Source organism: Equus caballus, chromosome 5 (genome assembly GCF_041296265.1).
Source record: "Equus caballus isolate H_3958 breed thoroughbred chromosome 5, TB-T2T, whole genome shotgun sequence".
NCBI lineage: Eukaryota > Metazoa > Chordata > Mammalia > Perissodactyla > Equidae > Equus > Equus caballus.
Window position 1 is genome coordinate 60,312,898 of NC_091688.1, and position 24,875 is coordinate 60,337,772.

A 24,875-nucleotide genomic window follows, 5' to 3' on the forward strand; every position below is an offset into this window, starting at 1 on the left:
GCTTAAAACCTTATTAACGTATCCTTAAATATTCATTTTAGGGTGCAACCATTCCTTGCCCCTGACCTCTATCAGTCTGCTTGAATTTTTAACCTAGAAACAGCTTTTCTCGCTGCCATCTTCTCCTACCCTAATTTGGGAGAAGTGCCCTCGAACTGCCCCAAGCTTGGGCCCTCCTCTTTCATACCCTTAATCATCCAGAAAGCTTAAGTCCCAGAGCTGCTGAGGGGCGGGACAGGAATCACTAAGCCGCAGCTTGCCAGGCCCTTCGTCCCAGAGCAGCGTAAGTTCATGAAAATATTTGTTCTTTCAGCAAAGACTGAGAACCTATGTGCCAGGCTCCTGCCAGGCCCCAGTCTTGGACCTCATGGAGCCCACAGCCCAGTGGGGAAGACTGACGATAATGAAGCACAAAGAAATTTATAAAACACAAAGATAAGTGTTACAAAGAAATGAACGGGTAACTGTTAGAATATCAGGACCGACCTCCTTTAGGTCGATGGCTGGGAAAATCGTTTTTGAGAAGGTGACCCGAAGGGTGATCTCGGGGAGCTGCCCTAGGCCTTGATCGCGGAGGCTTGGCGGGAAGGCCCGGCCGGGGGCGGAGCCAGCTTCGAAGCAAAACCCGGAAAGCGGAAGCCTCGGCCTGGCTGCGCTGTGGGCTGCAGAGCGGCTCTCCCAGCGCTGCCGGCTGATTCACGGCCCGGCCCGGCCCGGCACCGCCCAGCCCGGCGAGGACGCGCGCCCGCCGCCGCGAAGCAGCTGCCTCCGCAACTTGGGGCCTTTGCACCTGACCTTTCCAGCCGGGCACAAAGCCTTTTGCCGTTGCCGCAGCGGCTGGCGGCCTCGCGAAGACCCCCATCACTTTTTATACCCCTCCTTTCCCAGTTCATTCTTTTCTTATTTTGGGGTCAGTAGGTGATCCTTTAGGTCGGCCTTGGAGGGCGCCGGGTCTGTGGCGACAGACTGACCTCCTCTGGGCGCTGAGCGGCCGGCCGCCTCCGAGGCTGGGGCGGCCTCCGTGGTCTCCATGGTAACTGCCCCGCCGGCGTCTCCGCCTCGGGGGGAAGATGCGGCCTGCCGCTCCCGCCGCCTGGCCCCCGGGCTCACGGCCGGGCCGGGGCCACTGAGGAGGAAGGTCCCGGCTGCCGGACTGCGGGGCCGCGGGCACCAGGTGAGAGCCGGACTCGGGGGAGCGGAGCGGGGAGTGCAGGTCGACTCGGCGACCTCCCCTTCCCTGCATCCATGAACACACTCGCGCAAAAGACCGCTGCGAGGCTTCTCCGGTCGCCGCTGCGCCAGAGGTGTTTTGGTTTGCTTTTGTTTTTGTTTTTTTCCTGGCAAACAGCCGGAGAAAGAGACAGCAGCTCATGGAGAGGCTGACAGAAGCGGTTTTTCAGTTCTACCCGAACTGGGAGAGTACCTTTCAGCAACTGGATTCACCGACTGGTTTTCCTTCATTTTCAGTGAAATTCCATTTTCTGGCTGGAGACACAGATGGCCTCAAATGAGAGAGATGCTATATCGTGGTACCAAAAGAAGGTAATATCAGTATTTTTTATTTGTAAAGCATACTTCCTGCAGAAAGCTCCCACAAAGAATATCAGATTGATTTTCCCTGAGCTTGGTAGGGCCAGGTCTTCTTACATGATATCTCTCAACAGAAATGGAAACACTGATGTACAAGGTCATTAGATCTTTTACACTCCAGGTCCCCAAATAAGATTTTCTAGTCACCTCCCTTCTCCAGGCTGCATACACAATGCCACAGCAATGCTTTGAAAGCTTGCTTCTGATCAAACTTCTGTTTTTTAGACATGGAACTTTTAACTGCACAGCTCAGACTGGTACTGTCAGCAGTCTTATTGAGCTGTTGGTTACCTTTTATTCCTCTCTGGTTCTCCTACTGATGTTGTCCTTAAGAAGTGGTACTATCTTTTAAGGTAATAATTAATTTGAAATATTTTGGACATTGCTTTTTAACTTGCTTTTAGATCCACCTCCTTTAGAAGTTTGAAGGAAACAGTCCTTGGAAATAATAATTTATTCTAAGGTCTGAGAAACACAAACATTTTCCATATATCATATTGATACTTAATAATTTCATGACTTTTGTGAGACTTGACCTAAATAAAAGAGTTCCTTTGCATCATTTAAATAGCCTGCTCCCTATTGCAGATTGGAGCATATGATCAGCAGATATGGGAAAAGTCAATCGAACAGACTCAGATTAAGGTAAATTGATTTTTTTGATTCTAGCTTTGTTTTACTGCATTAACGTGAAGAGTGGATTGTACTTACTTTTTAAAAAATCTGCACTTATCCACCAACTCTGGCACTCTTTATTCTTTGAAGTTTATAGGGAATGCAGCTGTTCCACCACACGCCCATCTGAGTGAGCAGTGTGGGTTAGGTTGCTGAGAGACCACAGAAAAGACCCGGAGACAGCGAAAGAGACATATGGGTTTATTGGGAGTTACTTACAGGGGAAGGTCCAGTGGCGGCGGGCTGGACAGCAACGTGTACCCGCTACCGGCCCCTGAGAGAAGCTTCCTTAAGTAGGCAGAGGAACAAAGGCTGCATGCTTGCCAAGGGGCTGTCCTTGGTACGACCAGCGTTCCCAGGAATAGTGGCTCACATGGAGGGGCTCTGTGTCCCTGTAACACGCGATGTTCTTTACGTGAGATGAGGGAGGATCCAGGCTGGCCAGGCCCTAGGTTGTTACAAATCCCAGCAGCTGGGTGGCCTGCCCAGAAGGGAGCCAGGACACATGGTAGCAATGGGCCTGGGTGCTGAGCAAGCAAGGCCCAGGTGCTACAGCAACACTGCAAGCAGAATGATAAATGACAATTGACATTTGCCTCAGTATCAGGAAAATAGAAAGGAGTAATTGATCTATGATGAATTAGAAAGCAAATGTCCCATATAAATGGGGCTTCGGCTACTTAACTTGGGCTGGTTTTACTTTGTGGCAATGCAGACCCAGTATTGCTGGAGCTTCAGAATTTTCGAGAGAAGCTGGGAATATGCATTTTTATGTGAAATATACAGATTTTTTCGAGCATTTTACCCCTCCCCCTTCTCCACCTTCCCACCTCCTCCCTCTCTTCCTCTTTCTCTGTGCAAGCCAAATAAAATCCATTTGTGGCCTGAGTTCCAAAGTCAGAGATGTGGGGCCAACATGTATTGGTGGGAGAGGGTGGTGCCAATTAGTCATGGAAAGGTTACTTGGTAGGCAAATGTAACTGAATAGTCTTGAGAGAGGTGGAAAAGCCTAAAGACCATCCATGTCCCTAAAAGAATGTCTCTCTCAACTGACTTTAATACTTAGATATACAGATTCAGCATCTCACTTCCTTGGAAGGTGCTGAATAATGGCTGGCAAATTCTTGTTTTTTGACCTTTCTCTTTTAAAGATTTGCTGCAGTCCCTCTATTAACACTTTAAAAAAAATATGTAATATGGGTGTAATACAACTTAATAGTTGGTTCTGGTTATCTCTAAATTACACTGATTGGGCTGGGATGTTTAAATCACTGGTGAAATATGTTTAACCAGCACTTTTAAGGTGCATTCTTTTTATAGGCCAGTCAACTGGAAAATTGTTTGAACTATGTGGTACTTGGCTAACGTTTCACAATTTTGTGCAGTTCTTGATTTTTATATTAATAGGAGATTGAGTTAGGAGGAATAAATCCACGAATTTTATTTTGTAACTCTCTAAATCCTATCCTATAATTCTTTTGTGAGCTGCTAAAAAGTGATGATAATGAGTATGATATAATGGAAAGAGCACAGAACTGGGAGTAGATCTTCTTTTGTGATCTCTAGACTTGTGATCTTGAACAAGGACTGTAGTTTGTCTGGGTTTTGGTTTCCTTATCCTTAAAAGGATTTTACTTCTGCTGTAGAATTTCCTTAACTACCTCCTTCCCCTACCCAATTTAAAGATTTCCTCAACTCTTATTTCCGTGCCATTATACACATACCTTCCTTTTAGTACACCATATGAAAGTTGCTTGGGCAGGAATTGTGTTTGTATCCCACTCTTAGAACATCTTGATTCATACTAGGAATCTGTGCTGTATTCACTTGAACCCCATCTATTATATGTATTTTTCTTCATTATTCTCTCATAAGGTAATCTACCTAACTCCTTAATGTATACTTTTTAATTTAGCAGCAGTGGAAAGAATAAAATTAAAGACAACTGTAAAAATTTACTGAGCTAATGTACCAACATGTCCTAGGTGCTAAGAACACAGTCAACAAGGTAGACATGGTTCTTGCCTTCATGAATGTCACAGTCTAATGCTGGTGGGAGAGAAGCCAATATATCTTTTAAATATGTTTAAGTCTTAGACAAAAATTGACCAAAGTGTAAGATACAAAGAAATGTTTAATGCAATTTAAAAATAGACTTCACAAATATAAATATTTTTGAAAACAAATGAAAGATAAGAAAAAAGTAAAGAAAAAATTTTAAAAAAGATAAACAATATTAACATCAGATCACAGTATAATTAGAAATTACATAGTAAATATATAACTCAAAATGATAAAAGTTGTAAATTTTAAATCTTCACTTGGATCGTGAAAAGTGGTGTAAACTCTTCCACAAACATTTATTGGGCTCCTATGCTTAAGGCATTTTGCTAGGTGCTGAGCACAAGAGGAAAAGTATTTACAAACAGAAGTATGATACTTAAGGGAAAAGCAAGTACCTGATTGGATTATAAGGTATGCAGATGAGATGATAGGCCATAAGTCAGCTTGGAGCTGACTTGACTAGTTTACTAAGAACTTTAGATGCTGCTCTGCAGAAAATGGAAAAATTTTTATGGTTTTTGAGTAGAGGGGCCTGTCAACTTAAAATAAGAGAGCCAGTTATTTTACCAGCAAAATAAGTTTATTCAGGAAGAGCAAAAGAATTGCAATTTGGGATGTGGAAACTGTGGGGAACCATAGGTAAGTTCAGAGAACAATGGAAGATAGCTGGCTTTTATAGAGAAAAAAGGGGAGTTGGGAGGGGCCATTCTAAATGAAAATTCATTGGAGGAAAGTAAGAGTTCAGGCTGGCAATGGCTCCTCATTGGATGAGCCGAGGCATTTTCCATTGGCTAATAAGCATGTTGCTGGGCAAGAAGGAAATTTTCCTTCCTCCTGCTGCAGTAGTAAGGTAGTAGGCAACTACTTGTTGGAGATGCAAGATATGTCTCTTCCTGTTTGGGGTAATTAACAATGAGTGGTAGGGCGTAAGGGTTCCCTCTATAGGCCTTCCAGACTCTAATTTTAGTTGAGGTTTCCTTTGTTCGTTTTCACAGGCCACATCATATCTGTATTTCTGAAAGATAGAAATAAAAATATAGACAGTATAACAAAATCTGTGGAATGTTTCCAAAGTAATGCTTGATGAAATTATGTTACTCTAAATGTCTGTATTAACAAAAAATATCTAGGTTGACTAGGAAGAAAGTTACAGTGATTCAAGTTAATATATGAAGAATCTAGAGAAAGAAAACAATAAGTTAAAGAAGGGAAAAAATACCAAAAATAAATCTAAAACAGCTATTATGTATTCTTCATATAACAAATATTTGTTGAGCAGCTACCCAACCATGTGTCAGACAGTAACCTAGGCACTGTGTCTACATAATGATGAGCAAAAACACTCAATATTTTTCTTTTCTTGGAGCTTAACGTGGGAGAGAAACAATAATAAAAATAATCCTACTAATAAATAATAATTACTGTGTGGTAAACGCTAAGAAAGAGAGCTGTTGTTTCCGAGCTATTACTTATAGCAAGGGAAGTGGACCAAGTCAAGGAGGTCAGAGTTGCCTTCCCTGAGGAATTGATGCTTCAGATGAGATCTGAAGGATGAGTAGGAGTTAATTAGGTCAAGAACAAATACAGGCATATCTTGCTTTATTGTGCTTTGCAGATAATGCGTTTTTTTAACAAATTGGAGGTTTGTGGCACCCCTGTGTCGAGCAAGTTTATCGGCACCATACTTCTAACACTCTGTGGTATTCACACAGTGGTGAAATTGCCTAGCGACACATTTCCCGGAATATATTCTTGTTGTTAAGTGACATATGACTGTAACCCCTTCAACGTTCCAACAGACTTTTTTTTGTAGAAATTGATAAACTAAGTCTAAAACTGATAAGGACCTAGAATATTCAAAACAAGTTTAAAAAGAAGAACAGAGTTGGAGGACTTAAATTACTGGATCTCAAAATTTACTGTAAAGCTGCAGTAATCCAGATAGTGTAGTAGTGGCATGAGTAATAGATCAATGTAACAGAATAGAAAATCAAGAAGTAAATCCTTACAGTTTTGATAAATTGATTTTTGACAGAGATGCCAAAGCAATTCAAAGAAAAAATGCTAGTCTTATCAATAAATGGTGCTGGAACAATTGAATATCCACATTTATAAAAATGAAGTTTGATTCTTACCTCACACAGTACACAAAAATCACTTAAAATAGACTATAGACTTAAATGTAAGAACTAAAAGTATAGATTTTCTGGAAGAAAACATACATCTTTGTGTCCTTGGGATAGACACAGATTTCTTAGAAACACAGCTATAAAAGCAAAAATTGATAAATTGAGCTTAATCAAAATTTAAAACTTTTCTTCAAAATATCCAATTAAAAAATGAAAAGAAAAGCCACAGACTGGGAGAAAATATTTCCAAATCATATATATAATGGAGTATTGCATCTACAATATATAAAGAACTACTACAACTCAATAAGAAGACAAAAAAGCCAATTTAAAAATGGGCAAAGGACTTCAATAGATATTTCACCAAAGAAGGTAAATGGATGGCTAATGGGCACATGAAAATATGCTCAACATTGTTAGTCATTAGGGAAGTACAAATTAAAACCGCAATGACATACTACTATATACCTATTAGAATGGCTAAAATTCAAAAGACCGACCTTCCAATGTTGACAAGGACATGGGGGAACTAGAATCATCATACACTGCTAGAGGGAATGGAAAGTGGAAAATAGTTTGGCAATTTCTTAAAAAGTCATGTACTTCCCATATGACTCAGCATTTCAACTCCTAGGCATCTACCCAAGAGAAAAAGAAGCATAAGAGCACACACAAATGTTTATAGCAGTACTATTCAAATAGCCAAAAACTGGAAAAAAGTCCAAATGTCTATCAACTGGTGAGTTGATAAGCAAATATGTTATATCCTTACGATGGAACGTCACTCAGCAATAAAACTATTAATACATGCTACAACATGGATAAACCTCAAAAATGTTATGCTAAGTAAAAGGGGCCAGCCACAAAAGACTGTATCTTGTGGGATTCTATTTATATGAAATTTCTAGAAAAGGCAAATCTATAGAAATAGAAGGCCGATCAGTGGTTGCCTCTGGCTGGGGGATAGGAACAGAAATTTACTGCCATTCTTCTTTTTGAGGTGATGGAAACGTTCTAAAATTTGAATGTGATGATGGTTGCACAACTCTATAAATTTACTAGAAATCCACTAAAGTAGTTAATTACTAAAAATATACACCTAAAATGGATGAGTTTTAAAGTATGTAAATTATACTTCAATATAGCTATTTTCTTAAATCATACCAGTAGGAAAAAAAAGGAGAAATCATAATGTAGTACACAGGAAATTCACACATATTCCCAATGAAAATTGTTTTCTAAAATTTCTTAATTGAGAGAATGTATTAAATCTAAGGTCTAACATTATTTTCAGTGATGAAGCTCAATTTAGTCCCCCACCAAAAAGGAAACAATAAGAATAACCTCTTTTACTACTACTTAACATGCTGTTTGAGATATATTTGCTAAGATGAGTAAAACATTCTAATTAATATTATCTTTACTTTAAAACTTTTTTCTTTTGTTTTTCTTTGATATTTTCTAATTAATATTAGAATAACAAAAATAAGCGTTTGAAAATGACATGATTTTATAACTAGAAAATTTAAAAAGGTTAATCATAAGCACAGAGATGACTTCAGCTATATTTATAATGTTTTATTAAGCTGAATGGTGGGTACATGACAGATGAGACTCCTTATTAAAGATGACAGTTTGAATATGTGCATTAATCTCTATCTGATCTCTTTTGAAACTCCTCTAAAATTACAATAAATAAGAAAAAGATGTCAGCCCACAAGGATTAAAAGAGTGGAAGAAAGACTACAGTAAATGAGAGCTGTTAACACAATTTTGAAAGTTGGGTAGTGAGTGGAATGTGAAGAAAGTAAAAATGTAAGTGTCTATAGTAGGGAATGCCGGTAGGAAACAAGTGAACTCCCTGTTTAAAACCCCTGTATTTAACATCTGAAAGACTCAGGAATTAGATGCATCAGGTGTATCAGCAGGTGTGAGGCAGAACTGGAAACAGGATTGTTTGAGCATGTGCATAAGGGGCAGTAGACCCACTCCCAGATCTTCTTCCTTATTCCATATGGCCACACAGTCATCCTTATCTTCCTCTGACAGAAGATGATTGACACTCACCCTCTGGAGAGGCTGAACCAGAGAAGTTCTGGATTCTGGAGGACCAGGCACAAATAAGAGTGGAGTGAAATACAGTACTAATAATGGAAATTAAGTCTGGTGGTCAGGTTTATAATCTCTAAACAGAAGACTGGAATTTCTTTTTGCAGAAACTGACTAAAGAGAAAAGACCTAAGGATACTGGAAGTGAAATGGATGGCTACCCCTCTACAGTGGTAACCACTACTCAATAAACTTCACTCATTGCACACTGAACTTGCATTTAGCATGTTAGTGTCTCTCTCTTAAGTGTAAACAGCTAATTGAAGATCATCAAATATTTGAGACCTAGAGAAAAAAGGAAAGAGAAAAAGAAGTGATACCAGAATCATGAGAACACTTTTTAAAGATATAAAAAGAACTGGATACTAATTTTTTTAAATAGGGCTATAGATGAAAAAGTAAGAGAACCAGAAAATAAAAATAACCGAAATAAATTCGGTAGAAAAGTTAGAAGATAAAGTTGAGGCCATTTCCCAGAAAAATAGTACAAAAGAACAAAGGAAAAATAGAAAAGTGAGTACAGTTCATGCAGGAAGCCTAACATCCAGTAATAGACGTTCCAGAAAAAGGAAATATGTGGAGGGGAAGAAAATTCTCAAATAGATAATACAAAAAATTTTCCCAGAACTGAAATAGACACGTTTCTAGATTGAAAGGATCTTTTGAGTGATCAGCACCTATACTAAAAAACATTATCATAAAATTTCAGAACTAAATTTTAGAGGAACTCAGTTCAGTCTACCATGTGTGTTTCTCCTGTGAGTCTCCTTTATCTACTCACACAAAACACTTCAACTCTGGTTACCAAATGTATGGAGATTTTTTCCCTACACCAAGCAATTCTCTGTGACACCAGCTGGGTATCCTACAATTCAATTCAATTCTGACACTTATTTACCTGGGAGTAGAGTGTCAGATCCCACAGGTTAAAGCCTCAGTCCCACAAGAATGTTCCCACCCCACTTCAGATGCCAATTGCAAGTAATAGGTCCCCAGGTTACTCACAACTTCTGTCCGACTTGGCTACAAATCAGAGGTTCCCACGGCCCCCTCCCCAACTTTGATTAATTTGCTAGAGCAACTCACAGAACTCAGGGAAACACTTATTTTACATTTACTAGTTTATTAAAGGATATGGTAAAGAATACATATGAACAGCCAGATGAAGAGATACATAGGGCGAGGTCTGGGAGGGTCCTGAGTGCAGGAGCTTCTGTCCCCATGGAGTTAAGGTGCAGCACTCTCTAAATGTGGGTGTTTTCGCCAACCTGGAAGCTCTCCAAACCCCATAGTATTGGGATTTTTATGGAGGCTCATCACATAGACATAATTGATCATTACTCCTTTTCAGTTCTTCTCCCTTCTGAAGAGAATGGGGACAGGGCTGAAAATTCCAAGCTTCTAATCATGGCTTATTCTTTTAGTGACCAGCCCTCATCCAGGAGCCCACTCAGAGTCACCTCATTAGAACAAAAAACACTGCTATCACCCAGGAAATTATAAGGGTTTCAGGAGCCCTGTGTCAGGAACCAGGGGCAGAGTCTAATATATATATTTCTTATGATAAATCACAATATCAAAAGAACATTTGGGATTAAAGCTTTAGTTAAGCAGAGAGTAGAGGGAATGATCACAACAGATCATAAAAGAATGGGAGTCAGAATGACATTGTGCCTCAGCAGCAACTTCTAGCTCATCTGGAACCCAGAAGATAATGGAACCTTCAAAGTTGTGAGAGAAAGTCATTTTCAACCGAAAACTTTATGCCTAGCGTAACTATTAACCAAGTGTAAGGGCACTGCATGAAGATATATTCAGACCTTCAAAGTCTCAAAAAAAATGTATCACCCATGTCCCCTCTCTCAGGAAGCATGGGAGGACATGTACTGTATTATGATGAATGAGTAAATCAAAAAAGAGGAATCCGCAGTGTCAGGAGACAGGATAGTCAATACAGAGAGAAGTAAAGGGAATTCTAGGATAATTAAGAGATGTTCCAGGATGACAGTTCGTATCAGGTCTAGAAAACAACTAGACCAGAATGGAGCAGGAAGACAAAAAAACTGGTATAGACATCTTCACGGGTGGGGAAAAAAAGAAACCAGTATTTATTGTGTTTGAGTACATTGGGAGCAGATCTGTAACACTTAGAGGGAGTTTCAAGGTGAGTTAGTAATAGATACAGAGAAAATTAAGTGAATGAAAAAAATGAGGCAATTACAGGTCTAGGACAAAATTTCTAAGAAAGGAGATATAATCATTGTTTACTACTTTACTTAGCTGGGAACAATATTTAAGTAAATGTAACACTCTAAACATCAAACACTGATTTAACTAGAATTATGAAAACATATAGGGGGAAATCTATGGTTTGGGAGACTGTGTGTATGTGTGTTTTGTGGTGTAATAATCATCATCATTAATAGTATGTACTGTGTGTCTTGCATTATTCTAAGGACTACACATGCACACTTAATTGATCCTTATGAGGTAAATGTATTATCATTCCCATTTTACAAGTGAAGGAACTGAGGCACAGAAAGGCTAAATAAGAAAGCTCTCCTAATCTTCAACAGTAAGAAACGAATGGACAGCATCTAAAATTGAAGAAAGCACTCTGCACATCTTATTTAGAAATAACTAGGAAGTAGGAATCAAGGTAAGGAAGGATGAGGCTGTGAAGAGTTGTTTTGTTATTAGCCTTGTAAGTATTACTTTAATAAAGATAAAGATTTAATTTAAAAGTTTCCCCTTCAAAGAAATAAACTATTTTAAATAAAGTTACCTGAGTCATAATATAGATATATATAATCCATATGAAATACATGGACAGATTCATAGATGTAGAGGTATAAGAATATATAGGTATATGGATATCTCAATACCTTTTATTTATACTGGTAGCAAAAACAACCAATCTCATCAACATTTAGCTTTGGAGTCATATAGACTTAAATGTGTATTATATTAATTTCCCTAATTATTCATTCCCCTACCTGTGAGAAGGTTGTTATGGAACCTCCTATTGTTATATGACTTGAAGCGCCTTCCTGTGGGAGGAGAATCCTTTTCCACAGACTTCCCACTTGGTGAGTGGAATGTGAACAGAATGTGGTCTCACCTCCCTTACCCTAGTTCTTTCCCTTCTCTTGCCATTCTTATCCGCCAGTAGTTAGAGTTCTAAGTTGGGGTTTGGAATTCTTGTGCATCTTCATCTTCACACTGATCCCACATTTTCAATTACCAAGACTTCTGGATTCTACCTTCTAGTATTTTTTGGATATGTGTACTTTTCCCAATTCCTGCTTCTAATGACCTGATCTGACCAATTGCACTCATCTGGTCTGTAAACTACTGCCTGCAGGCCAAATCGCTGGAGCACAGCAGGCTCTGTGTTTTGCATATTTATTGTGTACATCTAAGTCAGCTTCAGTGCAACAGCAGCTGAACTGAGTAATTGTCGCAGAGATCAAATAGCCCACAATGCCTAAAATACCATCTGGCCCTGTACAGATAAAATTTGTCTACCCTTGATCTAGATTACTGGAGTAGCTTTTTAAACTTTGTTTTCTTTGCCTCCTGTCTCTGTTCACCACTTATCATCACTGAGGCTGACTTGCTATTTTGTTTCTGTTTTAATACAAGTCTGATTGTTTTTCTCATTTAAAACTGTTCTCTGACTTCCTAGTATCCTTACAATATATTCACACTTCTAGAGTGATTATAATCTTCACAATCTGGTTTTTGCTTACCTCTTCAGTTTCTCTCTCTCATACCTTAACCCCGTTTCACTTCTCTGCTTTAGGCTTTCTTGAACTTTGTTTAGTTTTTGTCATGCTCTCTCTTATTTCTGGGTCTTCCTGTATGCTTTCTTGATTCCTTCTTTTGCTACACCCATGTTCAACATTGCAAATTCTTATACATCCTTCAGGTCTCATGTTAGATATTATTTTCCTTTGGAAATCTTTTTTTGACCTCTTAAATCTGACTTGTACTCTTTACACATGGTCCTATAGTGCTATATAGTAGTGCCCCCTTATCCTGGTGGGATACCTTCTAAGACCCCCCAGTGGATGCCTGAAACCAAGGATAGTACCAAACCCTAAAAATAGTATGTTTTTTCCTATACATACATACTTATGATAAGGTTTAATTTATAAACTAGGCATAGTAAGAGATTAACAACATTAATAATAATAAAACAGAACAATTATAACAATACACTGTAATAAAAGTTACTATAGATCTTAGCAACTTCAGCATATGATTTTTTTTCTTTCTTTATTAAAGTCGAGAACTTTCACATTTTCAATTAAAGAAAGCACTTTATGGCTTCTTTTTGGCATAGTCAAATTGCCAGCATCACTACTCTTGCACTTTGGGGCCATTATTAACTAAAATAAGGATTACTTGAATACAAGCATGCAATACCATGACAGTTGATCTGATAACAGAGAAAGCTACTAAGTGACTAATAGGCAGGTAGCGTACACAGCGTGGATGCATTGGACAAAGTGATGATTCACATCCCAGGCGGAGCAGGACTGTGTGAGATGTCATCACACTACTCAGAACAGTGCCTAATTTAAAACTTATGGATTGTTTATTTCTGGAATTTTCCATTTAATGTTTTCATATTGTGGTTGACCAAGGGTAACTGAAACCTGGGAAAGCAAAACCATGGGTAAGGGGGCACTACTGTACTTGCCTTGTAATTGTTTTGTTCATCATCTGCCCTAAATCATGAGTGACTTCCTTTTTTGCAGACTGTATAGTAGCTTGATTCTTTTAAGGGCAATAAAATGGGAATTTCTGCAAACTGAGAGATGGAGATGTGTAATAGGGTTTCACTTGTCAAGTGGTTCTGAGCTTTGATGGTGTTGCACAAAATAGAGAGGTCTGGGTACAACCTGCTGCTGGGGCTCTGCGGAGAATTTTCAAACCACTACTCTGGTAACTAGTGCAGGGATGTTCTGATTCTCTCCTACAGTCTTTCCCTGGGCTGCTAGGGTAGAGGTTGTGGCCGGTAAGGAAATTCACTCACAGCAACCAGGGTTTAAGTCCATTAAACCTTTCAGAGGCAAGCAATCTTGTTTGATCTCAAACAAACCCTCCCCTACATCGTTTAAAAATGTATTTTTTACTGTATTGTGAGAGGCAGGATGTGCAGTGGTTTGGAGTGAGAATGACTGGATTGGAATCTCTGTGCCTTCGTTTCCACATCTGAAAGTGAGGGTAATAAAGGTATCTATCTCACAGGACAGCTGTGAGGACTAAATGAGTTAAGCAAGTTAATATAAGTGTACATAAAGTGCTTAGAATAGTGCTTGGTGCCTGTTTCCTCTTATCATACATACTACAGAATGTGTAGGCTAAAGCAGAAGGATCCTAAAACAGGGGCTGGCCCTGTGGCCGAGTGGTTAAGTTCGCGCACTCCACTGCAGGTGACCCAGTGTTTCGTTGGTTCGAATCCTGGGTGCGGACATGGCACTGCTCATCAAACCACGCTGAGGCAGTGTCCCACATGGCACAACTAGAAGGACCCACAACGAAGAATATACAACTATGTACTGGGGGGCTTTGGGGAGAAAAAGGAAAAAAATACAATGTTTAAAAAAAAAAAAAAAAGGATCCTAAAACAAAAACACGGCATATGATTTTTATTCTTCCTCAGCAAAAACATATACAAAAGTATACAGTGACTTTCTCGTCTTAAGAATAGCAGTCATAAATTTATTAATGACTTCTGTCCCCTTAGGAGAGTAAAAATGATGAGGGAGGTTCAGTGGGCATTGACCTGAGGAACTCTCATACATTTGGCTTTATTGTCTGTCTTCCTTTCTTTTCTGTATACTCGTTGAAGACGGAGCCGTGTTTTGACTTAATTATCACGGTATTCCTAGCTCAACTAGAGTATCCGGCACATAGAAGACACACATTGAATATTTGTTGACCAAGTGAATGAATAAATGTGTTTCATTTATTGCTAAAGGAGGTTTTTATAGTTTGGTAGTTACCTCTAGTTAATGCTAATTCTAATTCTATAACATTATAGGTGAGAAGTCTAGAAAGTAAAGAAAGTAGAGAAATTGTTTTGGCTCTGAAGTTAAGACACTTTAAGCTGCTGCTGCTGCTTCTTGTTTTTTTAATTTGAGGAAGATGAGCCCTAAGCTAACATTCACTGCCAATTCTCCTGTTTTTGCTGAGGAAGATTGGCCCTGAGCTGCTATCTGTGCCCATCTTCCTCTACTTTATATGTGGGATGCCAGCCACATATAAAGCATGTCACATGTAAGCATGGCTTGATAAGCAGGGTATACATCTGCACCTGGGATCCAAACTGGCAAACCCCAGGCTGCGGAAGTGGAACATGCAAACTTAACTGCTGTGCCACTGGGCCAGCCCCACTTTAAGCTTCTTTAGTTGGAATAGTACTGATGCAAGTGTTCACAAGACCTGTATGTCTGTTAGAATACAATTCAATGATATTTTTACTGTTTAAATTTTAGTTTCTGATTTTGAATATAGCACAAGTTAATTGTTATTCCCATGAATATTATGCATATTTCAAAAATTAGTGTAGATGTTTCTTCAAAGTGTTATTGTTTCCCTGAAATGTCTAATTTTCAAAATTTGATTTCTTTCTAGATTTAATTTTTTTACATCTATGGTTTTAGAATGTTTTTCTGTAAAATTTCCAGGTTGTAGTTGAATTGGATAGGAACATAGGATTCACTTAAGAGGAATTGTTTGGCTGCATGTATTTAGTTAAATAGAGCTACACATCAATACTGGCCCAATGTCTAAAATAGGGAAATAGCAAATTACTGTAACCTTTAATTTTAATATTAATTGTTAAATATCTAATTTTAAAAACTGGATCAGAAATTAGCATGTATAAGTGTTGATTGAGCACGAAATTCAAATTCATCTTTTACAACAGTTTCATTTATTAATAGTAATGGAACAAAACTGTTAGGTAAACCAGGAGTTTGAAACACAAAAGATAATTCAAAAATTTACTTTCAATTCATAATATACAGCAAGGTTACTATGACTTTCAAATCCTGAGTGTTTCCTGTAAAAACATGTTAATAAAATTGAGTAAATGCCACCCCTTTGGAGCAATAATGATTAAGAAGCATTAGAAACTTGGAGATGTAACAAGTACTCTGTAAAAGTCTATACATTTGTCTTTTAAGAGAGATGAATATAGTGACTAATAACATCAAAAATTGAGCTCCTTTAATTTGAAATGGTAGAAGACAGAGGCCCTGAAAAGATTGTTCATCCTCTGAAAAAAAGTTCATGACTAGATTTCTGGTTAAATGCGGCAGATTGGCCACACACATTTGTAATCTCCCTTCTGAGTCACCACTAAAATTACATTAAGGGAATACATAAAGGGAGTGTATAAAATGGATACATTCACAAAGTCAAGAAATAAGATTGAGATCTCAGCAGATGAGAAAGCAACACTTTTGGAAAATGAAAAATGAATGGAGGGATGTTAGGAGAGCAGAGGAGAATGCCACGGAGAAGTAAGCCAGGCCTTCCGGGGTCCCCAGAGAGGCTTAGGACTTGAACATACCAAGTTCTCTGTGAGGCAGAGGTGAGCTGTGGGGCTAAAAATAGGAGATTGAGTGAACTTTGTATACAGAGAGGTTGGACCTCCTGATCCTCTCTTCAACCTCTTAAAGACAGGCAACAATGTCCTTAGGCAGGAGACTGGTATATTTCTTCTGAGAAGATTCACTCAAGAGGGGCTCAGGGGACAGCGAAGGGCAGGCAAGAGTCATGATACTGAAGACAGAATTGTGAGCTCCTTGGCCTAATCTCAAAACTTCCACCACAGAAATCTTCAGCCTCTCTAACTTACAACCAATCAGAATACTGGAGGATTCTTTTGAAGAGCCTTGAATAACCCCAGAAAAAACTTATCTAGATATTGACATTTGGTGATTCTCTCAAGCTTTATGCTTGGTTACCCTACAGTGAAGCCTCAAATCTATAAGCTACACTCACATACACAGAGCTTCCAATAAGTTTTTAAAAATTTTTATTTAAGTAAAACATATTCATTAAATATGAATATACTTATACACACACACACAACCGAATTATTAGTGTACAACATGAGGAATTTTCACAAACTGAACATAACCGTGTAACAAGCACTCAGATCAAGAAATGGAGGTGCAACTGTAAGAGGAGGTGGGGAAGCCCAGCCCAGATGAATGCTTGCAGAGTTGTGGCCCAGCCTGTGGGAGTGCCCACTGTACTGCAGCAGCCCTGCCCATGGGAACACTCCCCACTGAATGATGTGGCTCAGCCCCCACAAAGGAGACCCCACCAAGTGCAGCAACTCATCTGAGCCACCTGTGAGCTCAGAGCCGGCCCACATGGAAAAGAAAGTGCCCCTCCCCTCCCACCTAGTGCACCAGCTTGGTCAGTCCTCTGCCAAGTGCAGTAGTCCTACCAGAACAATCCACCAGTGGAGCACAGATACCCCACCTGTGCATGCATGCATGCATGACCTGCCAAGAGGCTATGGCCAGTGCACAAACATGGAGAAACTCTACCAGCACAACTTCCAGCAGGTGGGATGGGATCAGAAAACGCAGCTCCTGCCCCACCTTGTACCTCCAGTGGGGACAGGTGGAATCTGTGACCTGATACTACCACAAATGTGCTGGAAAAGGATCACTTCATCAAACACCATGAAGAACTACATTAACACTTCAGAGCAGAAGGAAAATGACAAGTCTCCAGAAACGAATCCTGAACTCACAGAAATTTACAGTCTAAATGACAGAGAATTCAAAATAGTTGTCATAAAGAAACTCAACAAGTTACAAGAAAACTCAGTAAGACAGTTCAGTGAGCTCAGGAATAAAATTAATGAGCAGAAGGAATACTTCACCAAAGAGATTGAAGCTCTAAAAAAAAAAAAAGCCAAGCAAAAAGTTTGGATATGAAGAACACAGTTAATGAGATAAAAAATAATCTAGAATCCATGAAAAATAGAGCTGATGTTATGGAGAACAGAATTACTGATTTAGAGGATAAAAATGCTTCAGGTGGAGGAGGAGAGAGAACTAAGATTTTAAAAACATGAAGTAATTCTTTGAGAACTATCCGACTCAATTAGGAAAAGCAACATAAGGATTATAGGTGTTCCAGAGGGAGAAGAGAGGGAGAAAGGAGCAGTGAGCTTGTTCAAAGAAATGATAGCTGAGAACTTCCCAAACTTGGGTAAGAAACTGGACTTACAAGTACATTAAGCCAATAGAACTGCTAATTATATCAATGCAAAAAGACCTTCTCCAAGTCATATAATATTAAAACTGGCAAAAGTGAACAACAATGAAAAAATACTAAGGGCAGCAAGGCAGAAGAAAATAACCTACAAAGGAACCCCTATCAGACTGTCAGCGAATTTCTCAATAGAAACCTTACAGGCTAGGTGAGAATAGAGTGATATATTCAAAATACTGAAAGACAAAAACTTTCAGCCAAGAATACTCTCTCCAGCAAAACTATCCTTCAGATACACTGGAGAAAGATAAGCAAAAGCTGAAGGAGTTCATCACCACTAGGTCTGCCTTACAAGAAACGTTGAAAGGAGCCCTCCCATCTGAAACTAAAAAGCAAAGGTTTACAAAACCTCGAGCAAGGAAATAGACACATAGAATCAGAAAATTACAGCTCTATATCAGAATAGATAAATAAACACTTAACCATAACATAAAAGACAAAGGGAAAGAAAGCATCAAAAATAACTATAAACACTTCAATTTACACACAAACTCACAACACAGAAGAGGACAATTTGTGACAAAAATAACTCAGAAGGAGAAGAGGAAAGGGATGGAACCTTCTTAGGCTAATGAAAATAAGAGGCTATCAGAAAATGGACTATCTCATCTATGATTTTTTTTTTCTTTTGAGGAAGATTAACCCTGAGCTAACATCCACCACCAATCCTCCTCTTTTTGCTGAGAAAGATTTGCCCTGAGCTAACATCCGTGTCCATTTTCCTCCACTTTATATGTGGGAGCCTGCCACAGCATGGCTTGCTAAGTGGTGTGTAGGTCTGCACCCGGGATCTGAACTGGCGAACTCTGGGTCGCTGAAACAGAACATGCAAAGTTAACTGCTGTGCCACTGGGCCAGCACCTATGAGATCTTTTATACAAACCTCATGGTAACCACCAAACAAAAATTCAGACGAGAGCCACAAATCATAAATAAAGAGAAAACTGAGAAAACCACCAAACTGAAATGGCAATCGGAAATACAAGGGGAAAGAAACAAAGGAAATATAGAACAACCAGAAAGCAAGAGATAAAATAGCAGTATTAAGCCTTCATATATCAATAATCACTCTAAATGTAAATAGATTGAATTCTCCACTCAAAAGACACAGAGTGTCTGGATGGATTAAAAAACAAGACCCAGCAATATGTTCCCTCCAAGAAACACATCTCGGTTATAAAGATGAACATAGGCTCAGAGTGAAAGGATGGAAGATGATAAGCAAATGGCAAGCAAAAGAAAACAAGTGTTGCCATACTTATATCAGACAAAGCAGACTTCAAGATAAAAAAGACAATGAGAGACAAAGAAGGGCAGTATGTAACGATGAAAAGGACATTCCACCAAGAAGACATAACATTTATGAATATACATGAGCCTAACACAGGAGCACCAAAGTGTATAAAACAACTATTAACAGACCTAAAGGGAAAAATTGACAGCAACACAATAATAGTAGGGGACCTCAACACCCCACTTGCATCAATGGATAGGTCATCCAGACAGAAAGTTAACAAGGAAACAGTGGCTTTAAATGAAATACTAGACCAGATGGACTTAAGAGATATATATGGAACATTCCATCTAAAAACAGCAGAAAACACATTCTTCTCAAGTCCATATGGAACATTCTCAAAGGTAGACCATATGTTAGGAGACAAGGCAAGCCTCAATAAATTTAAGAAGATTGAAATCATATCAAGCATCTTTTCTGACCACAATGCCATGAAACTGGAAATCAATATCAAGAAAAAGGCTGGGAAAGTCACAGATATGTGGAGACTAAACAACATGCCACTGAACAATCACTGGATTGATGAAGAAATCAAAGGAGAAATAAAAAAATCTGGAGACAATTGAAAATGAAAACCCAACATGCCAACTCATGGGATGCAGCAAAAGCAGTTCTAAGAGCAAAATTTATAGCAACATAGGTCTACCTCAACAAAGAAGAAAAATCTCAAATAGGTAATCTTAAACTGCACCTAACAGAACTAGACAAAGAAGAACAAACAAAGCCCAAAGTCAGCAGAGGAGGGAAATAATCAAAATTAGAGCAGAAATAAATGAAATAGAGACTAAAAAAACAGTAGAAAGGATCAGTGAAACTAAGAGCTGATTCTTTGAGAAGATAAACAAAATTTGCAAGCTCTTCGCCAGACTCACTAAGAAAAAAAGAGAGAAGTCTCAAATAAATAAAATTAGAAATGAAAGAGGAGAAATTACAGTGGATACCACAGACATACAAAGGATTACAAGAGAATACTATGAAAAACTGTATGCCAGCAAATTAGATAAAATCTAGAAGAAATGGATAAATTCTTCAACTCATACAACCTCCTAAGACTGAATCAAGAAGAAATAGAGAATCTGAATAGACCAATCACAAGTAAAGAGATTGAAACAGTAATCAAAAACCTCCCAAAAATAAAACTCCAGGACCAGATGGCTTCTCTGGAGAATACTACCAAACGCTCAAAGAAGATTTAATTCCTAGCCTTCTTGAACTATTTTAAGAAACTGAAGAAATGGAACACTTCCTAACTCATTCTATGAGGCCAAAATCACCCTGATCTCAAGGCCAGATAAGGACAACACAATGAAGGAAAATTACAGGCCAATATTGCTGATGAACATGGATGTAAAAATTCTCAACAAAATATTGGCAAACTGAATACAACAATACACTAAAAGGATCATACACCGTGATCAAGTGGGATTTGTACTAGGGATGCAAGGATGGTTCAACATCTGCAAATCAATCAATGTGGTACACCACATTAACAAAATAGGAATAAAAATCACATGATCAATGATCATCTCAATAGATGCAGAGAAAGCATTTGACAAAACCCAATATCCATTTATGATAAAAACTCTCAATAAAATGAGTATAAAAGTAAAGTACCTCAACATAATAAAGGCCATATGTGACATATCCGCAGCCAACATCATACTTAATGGTGAAAAACTGAAAGCCATCCCTCTGAGAACAGGAACAAGAACTCTCTTGCCTCTCCTTTTCAACATAGTACTGGAGGTTTTGGCCAGAGCAATTAGGAAAGATAAAGAAGTAAAAGGTATCCAAATTGGAAAGGAAGAAGTAAAACTCTCGCTGTTTGCAGATGACATGATTCTATATATAGAAAACTCTAAAGAATCCACCAGAAAGCTATTAGAAATAATAACCAACTACAGCAAGGTTGCAGGGTATAAAATCAACATACAAAAATCAGTGGCATTTCTTTAACTAATAACGAACTAGCAGAAAGAGAACTCAAGAATACAATCCTATTTACAGTTGCAACAGAAGGAATAAAATACCTAGGAATAAACTTAACCAAGGAGGTGAAAGACCTATACAGTGTAAACTATCAGACATTATTGAAAGAAATTGAAGAAAACAAAAAGGGATGGAAAGATGTTCCATGCACATGGATTGGAAGAATTAACATAGTTAAAATGTCCATACTACCTAAAGCAATCTACAGATTCAATGCAATTCCAATCAGAATCCCAATGACATTCTTCACAGAAATAGAACAAAGAATCCTAAAATGTATATGGAACAACAAAAGACCCCAAATAGCCAAAGCAATCCTGAGAAAAAAGAACAAAACTGGAGGCATCACAATCCCTGACTTCAAAATATACTACAAGGCTATACTAATCAAAACAGCATGGTACTGGCACAAAAACAGACACACAAATCAATGGAACAGAATTGAAAGCCCAGAAATAAAACCATACGTCTATGGCCAGTTAATCTTTGACAAAGGAGCCAAAAACATAAAATGGAGAAAGGAAAGTCTCTTCAATAAATGTGTGTGGAAAACTGGGCAGCCACATGTAAAAGAATGAAAGTAGATCATTATCTTATACTGTACACAAAAAATTAACTCAAAATGGATTCAAGACTTGAATGTAAGACCTGAAACCACAAAACTCAAAGAAGAGATATAGGCAGCACACTCTTTGACATTGGTCTTGGCAGCATCTTTTCAAATATCATGTCTACTTGGGCAAGGGAAACAAAAGAAAAAATAAACAAATGGGACTACATCAGACTAAAAAGCTTCTGCAAGGCAAAGGAAACCGTGAACAAAACAAAAAGACAACACACCAACTGGGAGAAGATATTTGCAAATCATAAATCCGACAAGGGGTTAATTTCCAAAATATATAAAGAACTCCTACAGCTCAACCACAAAAAGACAACCTGATCAATAAATGGGCAGAGAGTATGAACAGACATGTTTCCAAAGAAGGTATACAGATGGCCAATAGGCATATGAAAAGATGTTCAATGCCACTAATTATTAGGGAAATGAAAATCAAAACTACAATGAGCTACCACCTTAGGTCCATCAGAATGGCTATAATTAACAAGACAAGAAATGAAAAGTGTGGAGAGGATGTAGAGAAAAGGAAACCCTCATACACTGCCAGTGGGAATGCAAGCTGGTGCCACCACTGTGGAAAACAGTATGGAGATTTCTCAAAAAATTAAAAATAGAAATACAATATGATCCAGCTGTTCCACTACTGGGTATTTGTCCAAAGAACATGAAATCAATGATACAAAGAGATCTATCCACCCCTATGCTCATTGCAGCATTATTAACAGTAGCCAAGATGTGAAAGCAACCCAAGTGCCCACCAACTGATGAATGGATAAAGAAAATGTGGTGTATATATATATATATATACAACAAAATACTACTCAGGCATAAAAAAACACAAAATCATCCCATTTGCAACAACATGGATAGATCTTGAGGGTATTATGTTAAGCAAAATAAGCCAGACAGAGAAAGACAAACACTATATGATTTCACTCATATGTGGAAGATAAACAAACACATGGATAAATAGAACAATTAGTGATTACCAGAGGGGAAGGGGGTGGGGATGGGCAAAAGGGGTAAAGGGGCACATATGTATTGTGACAGATGAAAACTAGTCTGTTGGTGGTGAGCATGATGCAATCTATACAGAAACTGATATATAATAATGTACACCTGAAATCACATGTTATAAACCAATATGACCTCAATAAAATAAAAAAATTTTAAAAGTTTTAAAAATTAAAAAAAAAAAAGAAATGGAACATTAGCAGTACCATAGAAGCTCCTCTCACATGGTCTTCCAGTCACTGCCACCAACAAAGGTAACCAGTATTCTGACTACTAGCATCATAGATTAATTTTGACCTTTTTTGAACTTTATATAAACTAAATTATATGCTTTGAGTCAAATTGCTTTTGTTCAACATTATGTTTGTGAGATTCATTCATGTTGTTACATAATTATAGTTTATTCACTACAATACCACAATTATTTATCCATTCTACTATTGATGAGCAATTTCCACTTGTTGCTGGATAGTTTCCAATTTGGGGCTCTTAAAAATAATACTTCTATGAACATTTTGTGCACCTTATTGGTGAAATATGTATACATTTCTCTTGGGTATATACCTAGAAGTAGACAGCTGGGTGCATCAAGTTTTTAGCTCCTCATCCTAATATATACATGGATAGCCAATGATTACTAGTTAGTTGAATAAATCCTCTAATGTGAAAGAGAGTAGAAAGAAATGAACTGAAAGAATTAGAATGAATAACAGAAGAATTAGAGGAAATTTCTAGAGAGCAGAACAAAAAGATGAAAGAGGTAGAAAATAGAGAAAAGTTAAATGCCTTACAGGGGAAGAAATATAAAAATAAATTATAAAAAAACTTCCCTAATACTGAAAAACAAATTTCCATATAGAAGGGATTCTCAGCACAATAAATGATAAAAGACTTATATCAAGGCAGATCATTATGAAATTTCTGAATACCATGAATAAAGTGAGGATTCAGAGGAAAGAAACAATTCATGTTCAAAGCACCAGGAATAAGAACGGCAATGGAGTTTGCAGCAGCAACACTGGAAGCTAGAAGACAATGGAACAATGTCTTAATTCCTGAGGGAAAATGACTAACTGTTTAGAATTCTACACCTAGTGTGACTTTTAGTCAGATATGAGGGTAGAATGAATTCATTTTCAGACATGCGAGGATTCAAAAAATTATCTTCTGTGACCCCTTTCTCAGAAAGCTACTGAAGGCGGTGCTCTTAAGAAGACATGGGCTATAAGAAATTGGGATTAACCACAGAGAGTTGAAGGGAATTGTCAGGATGATAGTGAAGAGAAGTCCTGGGATTACAGCTGTGCAGCTGGCCCAGAGAGCAAGTCGTGCAAATGAAGCAGGAAGACAGAGGGTTCTGGGGAGGATGTTTCCGGGAATTTTTTTTAGATAAAAAAGACTGATTAATTTTCTGGCATTTGAGTATTTGGAAAATGAAAAATATTTTGACTGATCTCATAGAGTAAATGGAAGAATATAAAATATAGGTTACAGAGAACAATATTTCATAAGTGATCATATTGTAAGTATAGATTATTGATACATCAAAAATTAATATAACTATATTGTAAGGATATATGTTTTTGGGGTGCAAGTTAAGATATGGAGTTTAGTGGTGTAAGAGAAGTAAATTCTCATATACTATATTAGGAGTTAGTAGATGGTTTCTAAGCCAGTCCTGGTGGTCTAGTGGTTAAGATTCGCCATGGCCTGGGTTCCTTTCCTGGTCAGGGAACCACACCATCCATTTGCTGGTTGTCATACTGTGGCGGCTGCAGGTTGCTGTGATGCTAAAAGCCATACCACCGGTATTTCAAATACCAGCAGGGTCACCTATGGTGGACAGGTTTCAGTGGAGCTTCCAGACTAAATAAGACTAGGAAAAAGGATTTGGCCCCCAACTTCTGAAAAAATTGGCCATGAACAAAAACCCTAGAATAGCAGTGGAGGATTGTCTGATACAGCGCCGTAAGGTGAGAGGATGGCTAGAAGACCAGGTCAGGTCTGCTGTACAGAGTCGCTCGGAGTCAGAGTCGACTGACGGCACTAACAACAATGATGATTTCTAAAATTA

At 38.3% G+C, this 24,875-nt stretch overlaps 1 protein-coding gene across 1 annotated transcript in view; it reads left to right on the plus strand.

The window, feature by feature from the left end:
* The first annotated feature begins 500 nt into the window (after positions 1 to 500).
* PHTF1 (putative homeodomain transcription factor 1) overlaps positions 501 to 24,875 on the plus strand; it is a 47,373-nt gene continuing 22,998 nt past the window's right edge. The window contains exons 1-3 of the mRNA XM_001499447.7: positions 501 to 1,174; positions 1,468 to 1,542; positions 2,179 to 2,235. Of these exons, the coding sequence (XP_001499497.1) occupies positions 1,498 to 1,542; positions 2,179 to 2,235 (102 nt within the window). The 5' untranslated portion in view covers positions 501 to 1,174; positions 1,468 to 1,497. The remainder of the gene's footprint in view (positions 1,175 to 1,467; positions 1,543 to 2,178; positions 2,236 to 24,875) is intronic.